The following is a 21,848-nucleotide window of genomic DNA, read 5'->3' as shown; positions in this document are numbered from 1 at the left end:
TTTTTAAGATTAACCTGTTTTCAAAGTTTATTACTGCTAGTTAATAAAGAATCTTTTAAAAAGACTCTTTCATTTCATAGCACAATAACAGGTCCTGTATTATTTTGGAAATACTTAATATGTTTGCACAAGTGGTTTATTTAATATGTTTTGTGTGTACAAATTGTAGCTGTGTTCTGAGAAAGGAGCCTTGATAGTGTCTCAAAAACTTTTTTGGGGTTTCAGCACAGCTTTTTAATTCATTTCGGGCAATGTTACTTGGTTGTATAGATTTCATAAACGTTTTGCACTTCTTTGTAAAAGAATATGGAAATGAGATAAACTTCTCTTTAAATTCAAGGGGATGAAGTTCTAGAATGGAATGGTAAACCCTTGCCTGGAGCTACAAATGAAGAAGTTTACAACATTATTTTAGAATCAAAATCAGAACCTCAAGTTGAAATTATTGTTTCAAGGCCTATTGGGTAAGGCTAAAGACTTGCTTCTTAAGCAGTTATTACTTCTACTAATGGGACTTTTCAAGGGACTGTTTGTGAGTTCGTAATTTTTTATCTCTTAATAATGGAATAAGATTCACTTTCTATTATTGACATTCTGTATATTCCATTTTCTTCACTGCCATTTACGATCTTGGATCTTTGCAGTGATATATATAAGTATAAATGTTGTTTTCTGTATGGTCAAAGTACTCACAAGGCTTTTGCCAAGTGGCAAAGGAAAATTGGTGGATCAGGTGGACCTGTGCATGAGAAAAATCTGTTTTTCAGGCTTTTAGCTTCACTAAAGCAGAATAACTTATACAAGTATTCACGAGTAGAAGGAAGCATCAGCAAACATTGAGCATTGCAGGATTTTAATAGGTCAATGCTAGTAGGATTTTAAAAATCTCTTAATTGAAAAGACTATTTAGCCATCAAAATCAAAAGTGGAAACAAAAAGTTTCATCAAAAAATAGCATTAACATGTTATGTTTATAATTTAATTTTTATTTATTATAAACCCAGGTTTGGAGTTTTGTGATAACAATTCTTATATTCTTGATTTACCAAATAAGCCTTAGAAATATCATAAAATCTGTTCAAAATGATAAGATTAGTGGGGTTCGCCCTGCATTTGTCACAATTATTTTAGTGATATTCTACACTCCTTCCCCGAACACGACTCTATTGGGACTGTTTTGAGCTAGTCTTACAGGATTGAATATGAATCATATATTGTAAATTCACATTTATATTGCGGAACAGAGTCACATGATTAACAATACAAAGTGACTCTTGGCTAGTTTAAAAAAAAATTAAAAGGATTTAAATCTGTGTAATTTGTCACCTTCCAAGATTTCATGTGCACTCACTGTAAGTCTCTAAATACTGTAGATAGATGGTAAACTGTTTCCTCCTTGTGAATGCATGGTTATTTCATTTTGAATTTGCTAGTTTTCATCCTAATTATAATTTTTTTCTGTCTCAAATATGATAAGTTTTCAGTTTTAGAAACAAAAAACTATCAATTTTCTTTCTGACTAAAACATTCTTCTTTTTTACATTTATTTCACGTCAGCTTTTGATTTTTGGTTTTGTCTATACTGTGCAAGTGTAGCTATAATTTGCAAATGAGTTCTGCCTTTTTAATAGCAATCACTATTAAAAGTACTTAAATAAAATTAACATTTGTTGCTAATTCCAGTTATGAGTTTGACCTTCTAATGGAAAACGAAAGCTTGATGCAATAATAGTGGTTGTTAAAGGCTAAAATTACCATCCAGATGGAGACTGTGGGGGAGTAGAAACCTTATTTTACATTCTTTAGTCAGATAAATTAGGAGACATTCCTGACTGAAAATTGCGAATTCAGTCCTACGTCTTTGTAATTAAAAATAAAATGCCATAAGGAGATTTTGGGAAGTCTAGTTTTTATGTTTAAATCAGCAGAAAAGAAATATGTTGATACTGGACCTGACTTGAACTCCATGTCTCAATTGAAGAAAACCTGAAAATTGATTTGTACAACTGATGGAAAGAGCTAGATTAGTATTTTAAATAATGAGCTTTAGATATATTTATGGCTATCGGTATATTTGCAAATGTCATGTATCCTTAAACTTTTCAGATAACTTCATTATTAAACCAATTGAATTATTTTAGTTTATGAATTTGGTAAATCTAATAGCTTCAAAAAATGAAGTACAAGGTGACCACATTCCAGTGACATACTCTTGAAGAAAAACTGAGAGAAAATACCACAACTGTTGAACTGTGGCATAGAACATGAAGTGCATTCAAAATCAAAGAATGTTTCTGAATGAGCAGTAAATTTTACGCTAAAAAAGTGCACCTAGAAATAGTACCAATAAAATGTAAAGATTTGCTTTGGATTACCCATGCATATTTTTTCCAGACATAGGCAAAAATAGAGCACATCCAATTGTGCTTTTATTTTGAGATAAATGGAGTCTTGGCATGGAGGTTTTTATATACTATAACAACACTATTCTTGTAGAGTTGTGTCTTGATTGATTTTTTGTTTGTTTGTTTGAGGGTTGGATTGGGTTTTTTGTTTGTTTGTTTGAGAAAAGCAAATAAATATCCCAAAGTGACCAGAGCATATAACTTTGAAATTTAAAGATATTTCCTTTTTCTAGCAGTAATGAGTCAAAGTCATGTTGTTTTGTATCAAATTCGGATTTACTTGTCCGTCATCTTGAAAGAACAAAAAATATCAGACATGGTACAATGAAGGAAATCCTGATATTAGTTAACAAAAAAGAACATACTGCACAGGATTTTCTTTTTTTTTTTTTTTTTTTAATAATCTATGTAAATTGTGTTACAAAATGGGAAATGGTTTGCTTGCATTAACAGATCACTTCCCCCCCCCCCACCAGCTTCTCCTTGTCTTGTTATCCAAACTGTGTAGTTGTTTCAAATTCATGACAGGGAATTTTATTTGATCCAACAAATCTAATATATAAAAGTTTTGTGTCTACTTTGGGTGCTGACTCAGCAAAATTGAAGCTGCTTGATACAGCATTAAGTGGTAATCCATTACACCTAAAATTCCTGTGAGGAAATAGGTTCCCGAAAGACCTGAAAAATGATATTTCGTCTGCATAATTTACGTGTTTTCATCTCTCAGTATTAATAATGCAAATAATGTACCAGCACTTTTAATGGTCTTGATTTAAAAAGTCCTAGCATCTTAGATCTAAAAAGCCCAAATATGACACAGTTTGGCTTAAGTGAATAATGGGAGGACTGTAAGCCCACAAATTAGACTGCCAGTTACAAAATTGATGTCTAAACAATTTGCTCAGTCTTGTAAATTTGGATTTCTATGTCTACCAGCAAATGTAATTTTGAATAATGGATAATTATAGGATGTTTATTAGAGAAAAATGTGAAACATGTAACACTATTAGCAGATGAAGGCATAACAACAATAAACAGTATAACCACAATAGTACCGTGAAACCTCCACAGAAACTAATTGACGCTAATGCTAATGATTGCAACACAAGGTAGATAAGAAACCTATAAAAAGTAGAATTAATGGGTTGGCTATCTAAATATGAGGGGAAGAATTACCTATGAATATGCATACAACGTGAGAGGTGGTTAACATAGGACAGCATAGAAAATCCTCTGGCAGTATGCTTTTTGGAGAAGAAACCTGGCATGGTAACTGACTCACTGTCTTTTGTGTGCTCGGGTGAGCTCTATGGAATAGTGCAGGTAAAACAAATCTTTTTTCATTTGTCTCTATTTCCTGTGTCAGATGCTAGCTATCTTTGCTTGGATTTCCACAGATAATATTGCCAAAATTGTTGTTTCTCTGGTGTGATGCAGCTCCTCTGTGCAGGGACTGCTGCTGCGCTCGAGGCTCTCGCAAGGAGGTTAAACTTCCATCGTAAACCGGGTGTTACTGAATTCCAGAGAGTCACTCAAGTAATGTAATTAGCGCAAACTGCAGATTGATCTACAGGTTCTGATGGGAAGGAATGGTTTTGGAAATAGGAGGATGAGCATTGGGAACAGGTACTCAGAAACTCTGAAAACTGTAGGGTGTGGAGGAAGATGCTTCTGTCCCTAGAGCAACCTAAAAAAAAGTTAAAACCACATTTGAATTTGGTTTGTCTTCAGTGATCAAGTTCTTCTCTATAGCCCTCAGAGAAATTATAGCTGTTCCTGTGTTTTACAAAACAGTGATCCTCATAAACTGTATATCTATGCAGAGCAGTCTCAACCTAGGGTATAGTTTGGTTTATGTATTCATTGAGGTGTGGAAGGATCAGACGTAAGATAATCGTATGTAACATCACATAAGACCACAAAATACCTTTGCCTTCCAAGGTAGAGACAGAAAGACAAAGTTTGATGTTGGCAGCTCTTTACTGGGTGTGTGTCTGACATTACTTATCTGACGTTCACATTGTTCTGAAAGGGGAGTAAAATTTTGTTACTATTTTAAATAAGTGGTTGTGCAACTTCTTACTTTGTTTTTACCATTTGCTTTGACTAGTCTCGTTCTGAATATTTTAACTCATGAGCTACTGTTTCTTCTGAACAGCTTTTTTGTAAATCATAGTGTCAGAATACTTTCTGCAATCCAAAATAAAAGCAGACTAGATAAGACTAATTTTCTTACATAACGAGTTTTAGATTATAGTTTCTTTTTAGAATTTTCATTCTTTAATTAAAATGCCAAAATTTAAAAAAAATACCACTCATACATTTGATAAAGTCTAGTACACCAGTTATTTTTATTGTGTGCATGTAATATTTAAGAAATGATTATGTAAACTGGATTATTGAATTTGTAAGAAGTTCACATATAGACAGAAGCATAGCTTTAAATTACTTCATGTACATTTTGAAATCAATAGCAGAAAGCAGAACTGTTACAGAGCTTGTTAGAATACTCTGCCACGAGTTTGGTGATCAGTACTATATTGCATACTTAATTTATTTATTTCTTTCATTTTTGTGTCTTGCAGTTTCATGTGGAGCTGTACTTAAACAAGATAAATACATTAGGGAAGAGATTTCCTAGCAATAATTTTTATATATATATGCACACATATATACACATATACACACATGCATAATATATATAAAAATATATCTAAATAATATATATCTTTTTTATATATAAATTATATATACATTTAAACAAAAAAGCTGTCCATTGTATTATAAAGTTGTAGAGATTTCAAAAAACATTTCTATTTCAAACCATGCATTTTGTCTGGAGTTGAAATTTATGTTCTAGCTTCCACTGTTCCTGTCAGTTTTTCATAAAAATTACAAGGAGTTTAGAAAAATACATTAAAAAAAAAATGTACTTTCAGTTCTTTCCTGTCTGATGCATAAAGTCTTAAGAAAGATCTGATTATTTTTGTCATTTACCTTTACCTGGTGAGGACTTTTCTATCGCCAGCTAGAAGTGAGGAAAATACTCTCAACTTGACCATTTTTTTTCATGATGTGGCATCGTCATTCCAGTATCTATTTTTTCATCTTGTAAACTATGTGGATCTGATTCTCATGTTGACTTATTAGACTTTTCTGTGTCAGTCTGATAGTGTGAAGGTGACTTAGTGTAAGTATAAATCGGTTCTTAAGTGCTTATATATGTGATTAATATTTGAGGCTTATTTTTAGCCTTTTTTTCTACTGTATTGCTGACAATACAGAAAAAAATCCAAACAAAACTCATTTTAGTGTCTTTCTTCACCCACCCAGGGATTACGAAACTTGGCACTCTAGGTTGCACTTTCCATGTTGAAACACTCCTTGCACATCTTCGTTTAGATATCCTAAACGTGATGTTATTACGAACAATGCTATACTGCAGATGAGTGTTCATATTCTAGCGCAAGCAAACGTTACAAACTTAATGTTCTATTGAACAGAAAAATCAGTTTGAATATGATAAGTAAATATTTCAGACTGCTGAGAATTACCCTGGAAATTCTGCCCTGGAGAGAGAGAAAATGTTAAGAGGAAGAAGTCTGCATGGCAGCCCTGCTGTGCAACAGGTCGTTAATCTGTTTATATGTTTGTAAAGTAGTACTATGCCCTGTCAAGAATGAGTAATGCAGATACCTTTCCATGAGTTTGAGGGAACTTATTACTCTTGAATTACAAAGTTAAGGCAGAGAAGCGCATTCTTGTTTAGTGATGTGAGACAATAACTTGGAGCTGAAATAGCCTGTTTTAAAACACAGGCACCAAAAGTTTAAATTGCAGGACATGAAAAGTGAATTTAAGGGTAATTGATTGGGCACAGTTACATTCCTTTTCTGACATAAGTGTCTGTTTCTTTTTCATAAGTGACTTTTATATGCCTAGGAGTCTTAGTTTTATTGACTTCCGAGTCAGTCAGATAGTGTTTCACTGAACAGAGAAATGCCTGAATACCTTTAAAATGCTCAGCTTCAGACTTAAAATGTTGTAAATGTTCTTCAGAAGTGCTATTGTAGTTCCAATTTTGGTTAATTTTGTGTAGATGAAAATATGTTCAAGTCATTCACTGAAGAGCTTTGTTTCCATTTTCCTGCTCTGCTACTTTGCTAACATTTGTACAATAACAGTCGTTTCTTGCTCTTGCAATGTATTTTCAATGATTGCTGAGAACAGAAGAGATCCAGGAGCTAGCATCATCCAGATTTTGATGGAAGAGTAAATTTGTTGATGGCAAAATTTTGATAGATGTGTGTGGACTTAACCAGTTTGACTTTGCTTATACCTGTATATGTGCTGGGTATGTGTATGTCGAAAAATGTCCATACCCCATCGTAATATGGTTTGATTTCTTTTTTTAGCCTTTGAAGAAATGCATTATTCTTTTGTTTGTTTAACATTGCTAATGTTATTTGCTTTTTCTTTTTATTATTATAAGACATTTTCATCAGTTTCATTCCGTGAACTCCTTGAGACGTTTATATAAAAATTACTAGTGAGTTAATCTATGTCTTATTTTTTGGATTTTTTTTCCTCCAAAAAATAGTTGAACATCCATAGCTATACTACCTTTTGCCACCTTTCTCTTCCTAAAAGCTCTCTGACTTTATTGTTCTGGTTGTAAAAATATCGTGGAATCCATCCACAATATTAACATTGTAGTGCTCATATTGTTATGTCTGCTAGTTCCTTAACTTGAAAGAAGTAGTTTGCATTAGTAAGATTTTCATGAATGCTAGTTGAAAATATGTCTTTAAATATTTCCCCTTTCTTTCCTTGTAACTCATTAGAAGAGAAACAGATCCATATTTCTAAAAAAGTGTCCCAGAAAAGTATTTGTCACAGCAGAAGGTCATCTCTGTTGTTTCTAATTACTATGTGTATATTCACGTTTTAGTGATATTCCACGGATTCCCGAGACTTCTCACCCCCCGTTAGAGTCTAGTGAGTACACGCCTCGTTCCTTTCACTAGGCATGGTCTTGTATGCAGCACAATCGTTTCAGCTATGAATTTTCTGAAAGATGAGCACTGGGAGACTGCATGGGCTCCGAGGTTTTTTGTATGACAAAATTCAATGGGTTTTGGTCTTATGTGTTAAATTCGAAGCAATATAGATTTGATTAAAGCTATACAGATTTTAAATGTTAGCAGGATTTTATTGTTTTCTTCTATATCTTGTGTTATTGGTACCATTCTGGTATACATGCTGTGGCCCGAAAGAGTCATTTACTTGCACTAACATGAGAGAGAAAACAGGTATAAGGGATTACCAAAGGTACAAATGGTGTCAGGATTTTACCTCCTGCACCATCCAGCGTAAGTCCAGAGTTCTTGTTTCTCTTTTTCTTAACAAGAAAACATTGGTTAGGTGAACTTTTTGTGTATCATGCTTCAAAAGAATGGTTTTCTTTTTAACTATCCCGTTTGAACGGCGTCAGCTAGAGTGTGTGAGGGCCATGGCTCCCGGTCCTTTCTCATCTGACCCTTTTCTGAGATGCAACCAGATACCTTCCCTGGGACAGGGTCCTGTGTGGCCACTGAGTCCTGTTAGACCTGTCACAAGCTTATCTCATTAGTGAGGGCTCTGCTTCGCTGGTGGAGAACTGCTGATGTCCAGCAGGCGCTGGAGCATCCTCCATGCCAGAGGCATGTCCTGCATACCTTCCTGTGTGCCAGTTCCTTGGGAGTTAAAATTTCAGAGGCTACCGGGAGTATAATCCATACAACAGATGTGGGTTTATTCATCAAAGATTTGAGATCATAGAATAGTTTGGATTGGAAGGGAGATGTGTAATTCTGTCAGAGGACAATATTTTATTTAAAATGCTTTGTATGGTTTGTCACTGCTATATGAGGAGCACTTTTTTATATGTTATTTCAAATAAAACAGAAAAAGGCAGGTTTAATCTGGGGTAAGAGTATCCAGACAGTCTTTTTCACCATGCTATCTACATCAATTTAAAATCTTTCTGTATATTAATGTAGTTATACTGTGTATAAATACAAACTTTATACAATTCAAAGGAAAAGCAGTTCATAAGTTATCCAAATTCACTTCAAAATTTTGGATGGAAAGTTCACGTGATTCTCATGTATTTTTAGGTTCAAGTTCTTTTGAATCTCAGAAGATGGAAAGGCCTTCTATTTCTGTTATATCTCCGACCAGCCCTGGAGCCCTACGGGATGCACCACAAGTCCTACCAGGGCAGCTTTCTGTGAGCATATTTTGTTTTTCCTGAGTTGTTATGAAAATCTGTGAAGTGCTGGTCCCTCAGCCCTCCACATTCCCAAGGTCTATTGGGAGATCAAGAGAAATGTCTGTTGTTGATAAAGACTAACATCTTTCAAATGTTTTTTAAGACCCTCTGTATGCACTCACAAACCATCACTGTAATCACAGCAGAGGTAGAGAAATGTTGTCTTAATACACCAAAGAGCTCAGGAATTTAGATTGAGAGGAGCCCGCAGAAGTGCCTTGTAACTTGTCATCCTGTACCCTCTGCATTGAAAATGGTACCTTCTGTACATGCCCAGTAATCCGCAGATAACAAGCGTAGTATTACTTTATCTTCTTTATGGAAGCATTTAAAGAGCTGTGTATTTGTTGAGTTACACTGTTCAGTAATGCATTTTAATTTAGATACACACTACATCTTGGAACTGTCTGTAATACTAACGGAAGCTGTGCTTATTAAATATACTGTGAGTACTTAGACTTTGTTTTGTACATTCTTATATTTTTTATATTGATCATATTAATTTCTAAGTACACAGCAGGCTCAAAAATTTCACAATGTTGTGATTCTCTTAAGAAATTATTTAGCTGTGTATTATACTTTTCATAAGAACATTTGCAAGGTGACAAGTCAGAGTAGATAGATTTCAACTATGCCTTGAGTTTAGCTGCAGGCAGGTCTTCCTATTTGAATGTAGCTTTTAAGGTGCAGAGCTAAGATATATGCTGGTTTAAATGCACTCACAGATACAAGATTATGGAGTGAGTACAATAAACAATGTAAGTATAATCAGGCACCACCATTTTATTCAGCTGTGGTAAATACAGAAGTCTTTGGTATCTATCATCATCTTTTCCATCTAACTTAATTAAATATTAAGGGATTTGAAATAAAATATATCTCATTGTCTCTTGGAAAAAACAATGGTTACTTTTACATTCTGGTTAATGTGATGCAGTCTGAAAGTTCTGTTTTTTCTCCATTTTCAGTAATGTTTTCTGGTAACTTGATTCTTGTAGGTTAAACTGTGGTATGACAAAGTGGGACATCAGTTAATAGTAAATGTTCTGCAAGCAACAGATTTGCCACCAAGAGTAGATGGACGCCCTAGGAATCCCTATGTAAAAATGTATTTTCTTCCAGACAGAAGGTAGTAGAATTTCAGTTTAGAAAATTATGTTGTAATTTACCATGTATTAAATCAACTTTTAAATGAATGCTTATGAAGTAAGAATTCCTTTTTATAATTTGTTATAGTTAGATTAATCATAACAAAAAATTGCACTTGAATCATGCAAGTCAGTATCAAATTAACTTTGTGGACTTTTGGATGAATGTGATCCACTGTCCAGCAAATACTTTTCTCTTTTAGGCATTATCAGATCGGAAAGAATGAAAACAGTAAGTGCTGATGAGTAGATGGCATTTTGTGATTTATCTTTACAAATAATTTACAACAAATATTTATGTTTCAGTGATAAGAGTAAAAGGAGAACCAAAACAGTAAAGAAAAGTCTAGAGCCAAAATGGAACCAAACTTTTCTCTACTCACATGTACATCGTAGAGATTTTAGAGAACGAATGCTTGAAATAACCGTATGGGATCAGCCAAGAGTACAAGAAGAAGAGAGTGAATTTCTTGGAGAGGTGATGCATACAATCACATTTCTCCTGAGTTCGTTGTTTGGTTTTTGAATACATATGCATGTATATTTTATATCTATGTTTGTGTGTGTGTGCCTTGAAAGTCAAATTAAAACCTGATAATTTTTCTACTAGATTCTTATAGAGCTGGAGACAGCACTTTTAGATGATGAACCACATTGGTATAAGCTACAGACACATGATGAATCTTCACTACCTCTGCCTCAGCCATCACCTTTCATGCCAAGAAGACATGTTCATGGTGGAGAAAGCACTAGCAAAAAATTACAAAGTAGGTCCAAATTCCATTCATCTGTTTTAAGTTTTAAATTAGAAATGCTGGATATGGTGTAATGGTATTTAACTTTCATATACAAGATAAAAATACTATTTCATAGTCTTTAAACATAATGAAAGTGTGTGACAGAAAGAGATGCAAATTATGACATTATGACATGGCAGCCTTTCACCTGCGACGCATAACTTTAAAGTGTGTGAAACCTGTTGGAATTGGTTTGGTTTTCACTAGCAAAAGAAAATTGTTCAAACATTTGTTTGCATAAATTTCCTTTTAAATAGAAAGATTAAGTTCATCATTATTGGATACTTTTTTTAATAATTAAAAGCTTTTTAGTTAAAAAAAAGTCCTTAAAGACTTACGAGGCTTAAAAACTTTTCATTATAAAGTTAGTCTCAACCTCCATTGTGCTCATTATACAATCAGATGAGAGGTGTACTTCTGCAGCAAAAAGAAATTGTATGCATGTGTTTGGGAGGTAAAGTTGTTTTGATGAGTCTGATTTCAGGTTTGTATGAGGCATATTAAAATAATGAATGTATTGAAATATTTGAATATTGTAGCTTCTCTGTTCATTTAAATTAATTTAAGATTTATTTAGAAATACGAAGGACATAGGGGATTATTTGAAAATACATTTCCAAGCTATTTTTCTGATTTTTCTTAAACATGGAAGTCATTCATTCCAGCCAATGCGTAGGAAATTGGTGCACATTCAGGAATGAATTATAAAACCGTGATACTGCTGTAGTTGCTGCATGAGGATATGTATAGAGAGAGCAAATTAAAGGTTAGCTTTCATGAGATATTTGAACTTTTCTAAAAGCTGGCAGTGCTGTTTCCTCTTCCCCTCTCTCACCATATGCTGCCACCTCTCTTTTCCTGTTCAGCAAGCTGATTCAGCTTACTCACTGAAATAGCACAAAAGTGTTTCTTTTCTTTATTTGAGTTAACTTTTTGCTGGTTTAGTGAGATGAACTATCGTAATAGAGGATTACAGAGGACTTGAGGGAAGGAGAAGGGGAAAGAAGGCTGCAGCAGCTGTAAGATGTTAAATTGGCTCAGCTGTCTTGTGAAATGTCACTTGCAGTTTAGTTCTTCTCCTCTATTGTTTAGACTTAAAATCATCTTTTTAATTTCAGTAGTACATTAAATGAACATATTTTTACATTTTATAACACGACCAGATGTTCAGGTATTTGTTTACCTTACTGTTGTACAGGATCTCGGCCAATCAGTGATAGTGACATCTCAGATTATGATGTTGATGATGGTATTGGAGTTGTTCCTCCAGGTGCGTGGGTGAACAGCATGGTCCTGCTTTCTTCTTCTTCTTCTTTTTTGCTTGTTTGGTTTTTTTTTCCTTATAACATTTTGGAATATTGAGGGTACTGGTTTCGGAGAGTGCATTGTGGAAAAAAACAGTTTTCCTGATTACTCCGTGGTACTTGTACTAAATCGTGGTGAATTACAAGATTCTGCTATTCATTCATTGATATTTCTTTTATGTATCATTATTCATATGTGAACCACTGGATGGTTCAAATTGTTTAATTGTTTACTGCATAGTGTTCCAAGCATTATTTAAAATATAAATTAAATTCAGTGTTTATTGCAAGCATTTTTTTTTAATTTTGCTTTTTTGCTTGAAACTTAGATATAATGCAGTCTCCCATGAACTTTATTGAGAATGCATGGCTGTAGATTAAGATGCATGTAGCATGGCTGTATCTTTTATCGTTTTCATAAGCTTTCATGACCTATCATTACCCTAAATTCTCATAAATATATACTTGTAGAGACTATTGTGGTTTGACTTTTAGTTCGGCATTCCTTACATACTGAAAATCTTGAGGATCATCTTGGATACCACATTTTTCTACTTCTGTTTGGCTGTTGCCACAAGTCAGATGAATATGTTTCCCAATTGTCCTAAACTAACTGAATAGTCACTATGTCATTGCCAGCACTAGATCAGTTTTTCTCTGGATCATCCTGATCAAAATCACTGAATTAAATCATGGTGGGATTTGGAAAGCTCTCTATCTTCCTGATCTGTGTTTAAAATAATCTGACAAATTATTTATCCATTATATAACCATACAAATAAATCACATATTTTATTAACGCAATATCATTTTGATGTTTAATGAGCCAAATTCTCCTTCCTTTGATGTTGATTGGGTTCTTTTTGTACTTTAATACACTTACCACCTGAGTTACTAAGAGGGAAATTTGTTCAGGTATGTCTAGTAGTGATATCTGCTTTAATGAAGTGATTAATCTTGGTATTTTTACATCAGCTGAGAGAGCGAACATTTAAAATTAAGATAAATCATAGGTTCTAAATATTTTTTCCTGTTTATTATTTCATTTTTTTAGTTGCCAATGTAGATACTGGCATATCTGTGTAGACTTGCTTATGCTTAAGGTTTCAGTATACTGTATTAAGAATTGGGGCTTTTTTTCAGCTGCCAGTTCTTCAAGGCATCCATTTGCCATTTGAAATAAACCATTTTCCATCTGACAGGAAATGTTCAAAAACATTCAGCTGAATGCATTGGACTCTATTCACTGGGTCAGCACTTGAGTAACTGATTCTTACGGAAATTTCTTGGGACTGTGCATGCTCAGGTGTGCCTTTGAAGAATGCATGGGTCCAGACTTTCTCAGAGGTCACTGTAGAAAGTTGCAAGATTTAATCTGTAGCAATAGGATTTACAATGAGCTGAGAGTCTCTAAACTGAAACTCGAAGGGCCTGGTGAGGAGACTCCTTCTGAAGTCCACCTAATCAGAAACAATCTGGCAGCTGACCTGACCAAGCACAAATGTGTCTATTTTGAGTTTAATGGATACATTTGCTTGGCAATTGTAAGTGGAGTTCATCTGTTTGTGATTCCTATGCGAAGTGGATATACATATAAGTGTGGGTGTTTTGTTTTACATGCAACCTGAATTCTTAAATGGGGGTTAGACTTTAGGCACGCAGGGGCAAAGAAAATTTCGGGCATCAGCCACGAATGCGTGACAGCCTAGACAGCATGTGAAAATGTGTTTTGCAGTGAGAGCTGGAAAAGGTTGCCAGTCCGACCGTCTACTGAATTGCTCAAGAATCTTAGGCACAGATTCACAAATGTGCCTGGACACCAAGTTCAGATATGCATTTCTACCCTCCTATCCAACCTTACTTACTTATCACATTGCTAAATGTTCTAAGACTTTGGACTGCTACCTTCATTTGCACTGAATGAATAGCACAGTATCTTCATCTAACAGTCTCCTCTGTTAAAACTAAAGTTGCATGCAAGTTCCTTGTTGTGCTGCAGGGTCTTTACTGTTTCCCTCCTCCTGCCCTCCAATACCATGGACCTCACCAGAGTGCACTGCAGCTCTTGTCTGGTCCAGATTTCCCACACATTCTCCTGCAAGGTATGCATGTGGTAGGGAACGACGAATATCCATATTTCCCCATAACGTAGGATGATGATGCAGGTCAGGTGCATCAGATCATTTTGGCATAGCCTCTATTGTCTTCAACTAAATTAGTCTAGGATTAAGATATTCCTTGTCAACAGAAGTAAGAATATTAAAATCGAATTTACAACATGTGACACAAAAGAAAATTATGCCCTTTAAAACCCCTTTTTCTTCCTTTACCACTTACTTGCCAATGTTACCCGCTGAGGTGCTTATATATGATAAATAAGCTCTGTCTTTATTAAAGGTATATTCTTACGGTTGTTAATTTACTCTTTTTCTTGAAATATTCAGAAGAGAAAGGAGTTATTTTGCCTTCTTAATATCTCAAGATCTTCACAAAGATTATTGCTCATTTTCTAAAAAACAGACACATAACTGCAAAATGTAGAAGCACAAAAGTTCACTTGATCACCACCATAAGCTAAAAAAGGAATGACAAAAATATTTTGGTTAATTTAACTACCACTGTGTCGTGGTTTAACCCCAGCCAGCAACTAAGCACCACGCAGCCGCTCGCTCACTCCCCCTCAGTGGGATGGGAAAGAGAATCAGAAGAGTAAGAGTGAGAAAACTCGTGGGTTGAGATAAAGACAGTTTAATAGGTAAAGCAAAAGCCGTGTGTGCAAGCAAAACAAAACAAGGAATTAATTCACTGCTTCCCATCGGCAGGCAGGTGTTCAGCCATCTCCAGGAAAGCAGGGCTCCATCACGCATAACAACTACTTGGGAAGACAAATGCCATCACTCTGAACGTCCCCCCCTTCCTCCTCCTTCCCCCAGCTTTATATGCTGAGCATGTGGTGTGGAATATCCCTTTGGTCAGTTGGGGTCAGCTGTCCTGGCTGTGTCCCCTCCCATCTTCTTGTGCACCCCCAGCCTACTCGCTGGTGGGGTGGTGTGAGAAGCAGAAAAGGCCTTGACTCTGTGCAAGCACTGCTCAGCAATAACAAAAACCTCCCTGTATTATCAACCCTGTTTCCAGCACAAACCCAAAACATAGTCCCATACTAGGTACTATGAAGAAAATGAACTCTATCCCAGCCAAAACCAGCACACATTGGAAAACCTTAAAACTATAATTTCAAATGTTTTACCAATTGCTAAGGCAAATGCAGTATTGGCATTTAGTAATAACAGCGAAAACTATTTTCCTAGAGGCTTCAGCAGCTGCAAAGAATCACTGCTTGTCAATGGAAGTAAAGACTGCTACATCAAAAATAACGGCACTTCGATAACTTCAAGAATATTTTAAGAAAAGTATTTTTCCCTTGTCGTATCACAAATGTGTCTTATCTTTCATATAATTGTACTGTCCTCATTTGTTATTAGTATCTTGCAGTGATATATGTTTTTTTTTTTAAATCAGCTCATAGAACCGTTCATAAAAGGAGTTCATCAGCTGAAAGTAACTTCAAGTTGAAGCTCAGCTTTAACAGAATTGATTTTTGACAGGTTTCTGTGGTATGCCCACATCTATTTACAGGAAGAAAGCATTTTAAGTCTCTTAGCCTCTCCTCATATGAGAGATGCTCCAGTCTCTTAATTATCTTTGTGGTCCTGAGCTGGAGTCACACCAGTCTCCATGTCTGTCCTGTACTGGGGAGCCCAGTACTCCAGATGTGGCCTCACCAATGCTAAGTATATAGGAAGGATCAGTAAAGATCAGTAAAGGATTTAATAAAAACTGAACATGTTTTGAGGCCTGTCTTTTTAACCAAAACTTCAGTGACTTTCTTAATTAAAAAGAAAAAAAGCTGATATACAGTTGGCAATATCCCAAAGGGTATTTTTAATGAGCTGTATTGCTTATGCTATGGGTAGTGCTTCAGAACAATTTATTTTTCTGTCATATGTAATCTGTATAAATGGTTGCATTGTACTTACCTTCCTCCTGTAGCAGGAGGCTGACATCAACAGAACACCTTGTCGTAGTCCGTATTGTCTTTTAAAAAAAAAAAAGTTCTGGTAGCAGACATTTACTATAACCATTTTCATCATCTGTCCAGCTTCCATTTCATGTCACACCTGACAGTTTCCCATGAGCAACTGAGAAACTTCTTCTGCATAAACTACCATAAGCTTGAGTGCTGCTATCATGCTGGTCCATGCAAAAAATTTCTCTGCTCACTCTGGAGAGCACAGAGCCATTGTATTTGAGGATAAGAGGAAATGTTACTGTTGCTGTCACTGTCATGGTCACTATGGAAGTATGGATGCGATTTGAACAACTTGACAATGCTTGAGCTAATACTTAGGATAAATGTGAATTGCTATTGCTCTGTCTGTTCTGTAAGCTTTGTGTACACACCATGCACAAGTTTCAGATATTGTTCCTTGGATAGCTTGGCTATGAAGAATATATAGGATAAAATCACCTTTCTATACCAGATTTTTAAGTGTACAGGACAATCCTAGGTGTATTTTTTTATGTAGACTAGAGATAATCTAGAAATGTATTTTTAACTTAAATTTATATTTAAATTTTTTAAATTATATGTATTTCAGTACAGTTGCCTAAAGCTTGGAAAGAAGTTTTGGATATCTTTGATTTTAGTGTTGAATAAATGTAAGCTAGTGTTCCTTCTGATAGAGGTGACAGGATTTTATCTAAAACAAGCTTGTTTGGAAAATGAAATATCTTTTAGCACATACAGCTTAGATTTAGTTATCCTGGGAAAGGGAACACATCCAGCTTTTGTCACGTGTAGTCTTTTCTTCCTCTGACAAAAAACCAGGCATTTTCTGCAGCAACCATAGTACATGAGATGAGGGAATCTCCACTGAAGTCCTGAGGGAGTCCCTCTTTTGCTTCAAAATTTTCACCCAGTCCTTGTCCTGAGATCAGGGAGATCCTCATGTTTCTTTCTAATTTTACTCTATTACTCTGAAACACTTTTTCTGCAGGTAAGGTACTCCAGCATCACAGTACGTCAAAACCTGCGAAACATTGGAGTCCTTCTCTGTTAAAGGTTGATAAACCTTAGTAGATACTTTCATGCATGCTATCAACTTTTACAGGCCTATTTTGCAGTCAGTACTCAGTACAGCTTTGCTATTAAAAATACTCTTTAAGTGGCAAGCATTTGCTATATTTGTAGCTACTAGTGAGCTCTCGCAAAAGTTTTTTCTCCACGTTTTCTCTGGTTTTCAAACAATAGCCCCGACCTTCCCCAAACTTGAGTAATGTCACATTTTAAACATGAAATTACATTCATTATTTTTATTTGACGTGTCTAACTCAGTGTTGTTTGAGAACAGCACACACATGCACTCAACATTATGGTCCCTGGTGTTTGTTTCTGAGCTACGTAATGTGTTCTTATTACGAGTGCTTTTCTTTGGACCCAATCCTACCCTCTAAGATCTATCAATACTCATAGTGCTTCTTGTTTCCCTGATTTGTTAACCTCATCCCACCTCTCTGCTTCAAGAAATGGAAGAAAAAAATTATTTCCCATATTCTCCCGCCAGCTGCTATACTATGAAGTAGAAGACACAAAAGTTGGACAAAATGATAACAGAACTTGCAAAGGTCTTTCTGCATATGTTTTCTAGCTGACAGCAACCAGAAAGTCTGTAGTAAAACTGTCTAATCATCTTTTTGTCAACATTGTCTCCTTCCTATCTGCCTTCCCTATCGTATTTGTAGTGGTAAATATATTAAAGACAACAAGAACTTATTGAAGCCAATCTTTTTTTATTTACTGAAGTTGCTGGAAAGCTGGTGTAAGGCTGAAAGCTACTGTAGGATACTACAGCACCTAGGTGCTCTTCTGTTATCTTTGGATAACTTTTGCTAGTTTGTTCAGTACTGTATAAAAGGTGGACACAGTTCTGGAGGTTGTGATATAAGCTGTATAATCAGGGAAAACAGTCTTAGAGTTCCTTGGATGATAAAATGCATCATCTAGTAGGTCCCTGTTCTCAGTTTTGTGTTACTAAGATGAATCTGTTCTAGGGTGGAAGATATTCTTATTTTAGGATTACTTATCACAGTTTTAACAAAATGTTTTCCTCCAAGTCTAATAATGAGATAATGCATTCAGATAAGTTACATGTCCATTAGAATACGTTGGTAAACTGATGCACAATTCGGGAAAAAAGCATGAATGCTTCCTTGTTGTTTGTGATCAGGGTTCAGACTTGCAGCTAAACAGGTTAAGTGTTGTTGAATACATGACCAAACCTAATACAGACTGTATATGGGCCACACTTTTAAGAGGGCAATTACAATTTGGTAGAAGATCAGAGAAGAACTACAAGAATTAGACAAATTATACAAAATATGAAAAAAACCTAAACTTGAAACTCTATAACAAGAGCCTTAAAAAGTGCAACTTACTTAATTTATCCAATTGATGATTGAGTGACTAAATCATAGTCTTTTCCTGCATGGAAAGAAGATTTCTAATACAGGCTGGTTTTTTAGCTGAACAAAATAACATATTACAGGAACTTAATGCCAGACAAAGTCAGAGAAGCAACAAAATTATTATTTTGGAATCTAAACAATAATTTGTGAAGTCGTTAAGGGATGACTTAAGGGATGACCGTTTCTGTCGTTAAGGGATTTTCTGTCAAGGGATTCTTGTAATCTAATTTAAATGTCTAGAAGTGAGCAACTGAAGTCTGAGCAAATCTCCTTAGACTCTTCTGGAAAGATAACAGGCAGCTTTTGAAAGCTCTTCATCTTATTGAGCTTCATTGTCTGTTTTAGGATGGGATTCAAAGTGTATAACAAGGCAAACAGCATGCTACATGGAAAAAGACACAGGAATATCAACGCTTTAAAATGTACTAACTTTCTGCTGATTTTTTTTTTTTTTTAAAATCCTATGTAAAAAATGAACTACGAGAAACTTTGAGGCTCATTCATAGTATTTGGAAAAAATGTTCTGCAGAGTATGCAACACCCAATATTCTATACAATATTCTCTAAATGCTTGTAATTTTTGGCAGTAGGTGGCTTTGGCCAAGTTCAGTAGGAGAACATCTTTGTATTTAACTGAAACAAGAGTCAGAAGGATGCTTTATATATGAGCAGTCCTGGATGAGTCTGTGCTGCCATACGCAAGCATACCTTCTCCATTTGTTAGATGAGGTAAACATTGCTTGGATTCCTTTCATATATTTGCTACTGTATGACAATTTTAAAATACAAGTTACTCTGGGTACTCTTCCCCAAGTCAGAAAACTATTTCAGTTCTCTCCTCCACATCTTCCAGTACGTAATGAAAATCATCTCAGTTTCTCTGTCTCTGTACGTGTAGACACTTAAAGGTAATGCTAGTAATTTATCCTGGCTGCATGATACGTCGGGATGTACAACAGCTGAATGACGACTTGAAAGTTGTATAAGCTTTTAGATGTGTGTTCCTGGATGGACTAACCATCTGAATTCTTTCCAAACTCAGACTTTTACTCTCTTATTTTCTTTTGTTGCCCTCTTGCCAGTAGGTTATAGATCTAGTACTAGAGAAAGTAAATCTACAACGCTAACTGTGCCAGAACAGCAAAGAACAACACATCATCGTTCACGATCTGTATCTCCTCACCGTGGCGACGATCAGGGCAGGACCCGTTCACGTTTACCAAATGTGCCATTACAGAGGTAGGCATCCCAAGTTAGTGAAACACCGGATGGTTTCAAGTTTGTATAATCTGTCATTATTAACTTTTCTCTTGTTCAGCAATGTTTCACAATTCTAAAACTTTTTTTGTACCTGAATTTAATAGTGTAGTATTTGAACTTGATGTACGCTTTTATTAATCATTCAAGAGCACTCATGGGATGAACCGTAACTTTGTAAGACTTACCTCTTCTTACTGATATTTTCTCTGTGATTCATCGTCTGTCTACCATAACTAATACGTAGGTTTGGAAGTGTTTTTTCAGTTAGTGGCTGAATCTTGTATGAAGCCACTTAGGTATATTTGTAGGATAATAAATAGTGGCATGTACAAATTATATAATAACTATGAACTGAACTAATTTTGAAGTAACAGCAAGCTGAAATTACCAATTGTATTTATAATGTGACACTTTTAATGGAAGAAGTAAAAAATACTTTACAGAATCAGATAGTGATTTATAAACCTCTATTTTCTGCATTTACTGCTTTATTTTAATAGACAACCTATTAATAGGAGAATCCTTTTTCAGCTTTTCATTTGCATGCATTATGCTTTTTTTAATAGTGCCGTACAGACTGTTTAAGCACAAAACTTGACCCACTTGATTTTGCTTGCTTTATTGTGCAGGGCCATAAGCTTCTCTTGCAACCTCTCATGGAACCCTAAAAATCAGCCAGTTTTTACCAGTTTTCCTTTCCTCCAATTTCTAGGAAGCTTTGTTCTTGAATTACGGCAAGAGCTTGAACTGTTGCACTAGCAACATTATTACCCACTAGCTGTGGTGGTTTACTGAAAAATCTACCCTTCTTTGCTGAATTTTATGTACAAAATTCTGTGCTACGGTACTGTCCTTGTCCATCGTTTCTGTGTCTGGTTTTTTGGAGTTCCATCACTGGTCATTTAATACCAGACATCTGTGATGTTTCAAAATTATGGTATATTCTGGAAAACCAGCTTCTCCTCCCAGTTGAGAATCTAGATGATCTTGCTTCTTCCTTTCAATCCTCCATGCCATATACACTGTTCTCGTGCACTGAAATTTTGTGTGCTTCTTAAGTCCCTGCATGCATCCCCCTCTGTTACATCAGTTCTTACAGATGAAGCTATTTCACTACCCACCAAATCACTTGCTGTTGCGTTTCTCAGTAATGCATCCTTAACAGATAGAAGAGTATGGCTGTACATAAAACAGACTGTGGCATGGACTCATTTTTTTTATAGTAGAGAATGAGAGCTCCTCATTCTGCTTTTGCGAACAATTTTATGTGCTCTTGTTGTATCTTTCTATCTACAAGCATGATGCACAAATGAAATGTTTCATAGTCAACTCAACCCATCCTTTAATTTTATACTTTGAAAAACTAATTGTTGTCGTTTAACCCCAGTCAGCAACTAAGCGCCACGCAGCCGCTTCCCCATCCCCCTCCCCCTCCCAGTGGGGTGAGGAGGAGGAAAGGGAAAAAAAAGTAAAACTCGTGGGTTGAGATAAGAACAGTTTAATAACTAAAGTAAAATATAATACTAACAGTAGTAATAATAAAATATAATAATAATAATAGTAATGAAAAGGAATATAACCAAAAAAAGGAGGGAAGGAAAAAACCCAGTGATGCACAATGCAGTTGCTCACCACCCGCTGACTGATGCCAGAGCAGCGATCCGCCCCTCCCGGCCATCTCCCTTCACTTTATATACTGGGCATGACATTCTATGGTATGGAATATCTCTTTGGCTAGTTCAGGTCAGCTGCCCCGGCTCTGCTCCCTCCCAGCTTCTTGCACACCTGCTTGCTGGCAGAGCATGGGAAACTGAAAAGTCCTTGGCTTAAGATAAGCGCTACTTAGCAACAACTAAAACCTCAGAGTGTTATCAACAATATTCTCATACTAAATCCAAAACACAGCACTGTACCAGCTACTAAGAAGAGAGTTAACTGTCTCAGCCGAAACCGGGACACTAATGCTTGTTGTGTCCAATGGCAGTTATTAAACTACAGGAAAAATCTGCCCTTCTAGTAGTGGTTTCTTTTCTTGTTCTTTTCCATGTGAAGAGAGCTTTAAATTACTGTCACGGAGGTCAGAGCTTACCTGCATT

General features: G+C 35.6%; 1 protein-coding gene across 1 annotated transcript in view; it reads left to right on the top strand.

Annotated features, from left to right (window-relative positions):
* RIMS1 (regulating synaptic membrane exocytosis 1) overlaps positions 1-21,848 on the top strand; it is a 354,423-nt gene that overhangs the window by 210,251 nt on the left and 122,324 nt on the right. The window contains exons 16-24 of the mRNA XM_050894077.1: positions 341-464; positions 6,898-6,954; positions 7,357-7,403; positions 8,564-8,676; positions 9,717-9,847; positions 10,173-10,344; positions 10,477-10,633; positions 11,862-11,933; positions 19,575-19,731. Coding sequence (XP_050750034.1) covers positions 341-464; positions 6,898-6,954; positions 7,357-7,403; positions 8,564-8,676; positions 9,717-9,847; positions 10,173-10,344; positions 10,477-10,633; positions 11,862-11,933; positions 19,575-19,731 — 1,030 coding nt within the window. The remainder of the gene's footprint in view (positions 1-340; positions 465-6,897; positions 6,955-7,356; positions 7,404-8,563; positions 8,677-9,716; positions 9,848-10,172; positions 10,345-10,476; positions 10,634-11,861; positions 11,934-19,574; positions 19,732-21,848) is intronic.

The sequence above is a fragment of the Gymnogyps californianus genome, chromosome 3 (genome assembly GCF_018139145.2).
Source record: "Gymnogyps californianus isolate 813 chromosome 3, ASM1813914v2, whole genome shotgun sequence".
Taxonomy (NCBI): Eukaryota; Metazoa; Chordata; class Aves; order Accipitriformes; family Cathartidae; genus Gymnogyps; species Gymnogyps californianus.
The sequence above is the reverse complement of the archived record's forward strand: the minus strand, read 5'-3'. Positions and strand labels throughout refer to the sequence as shown.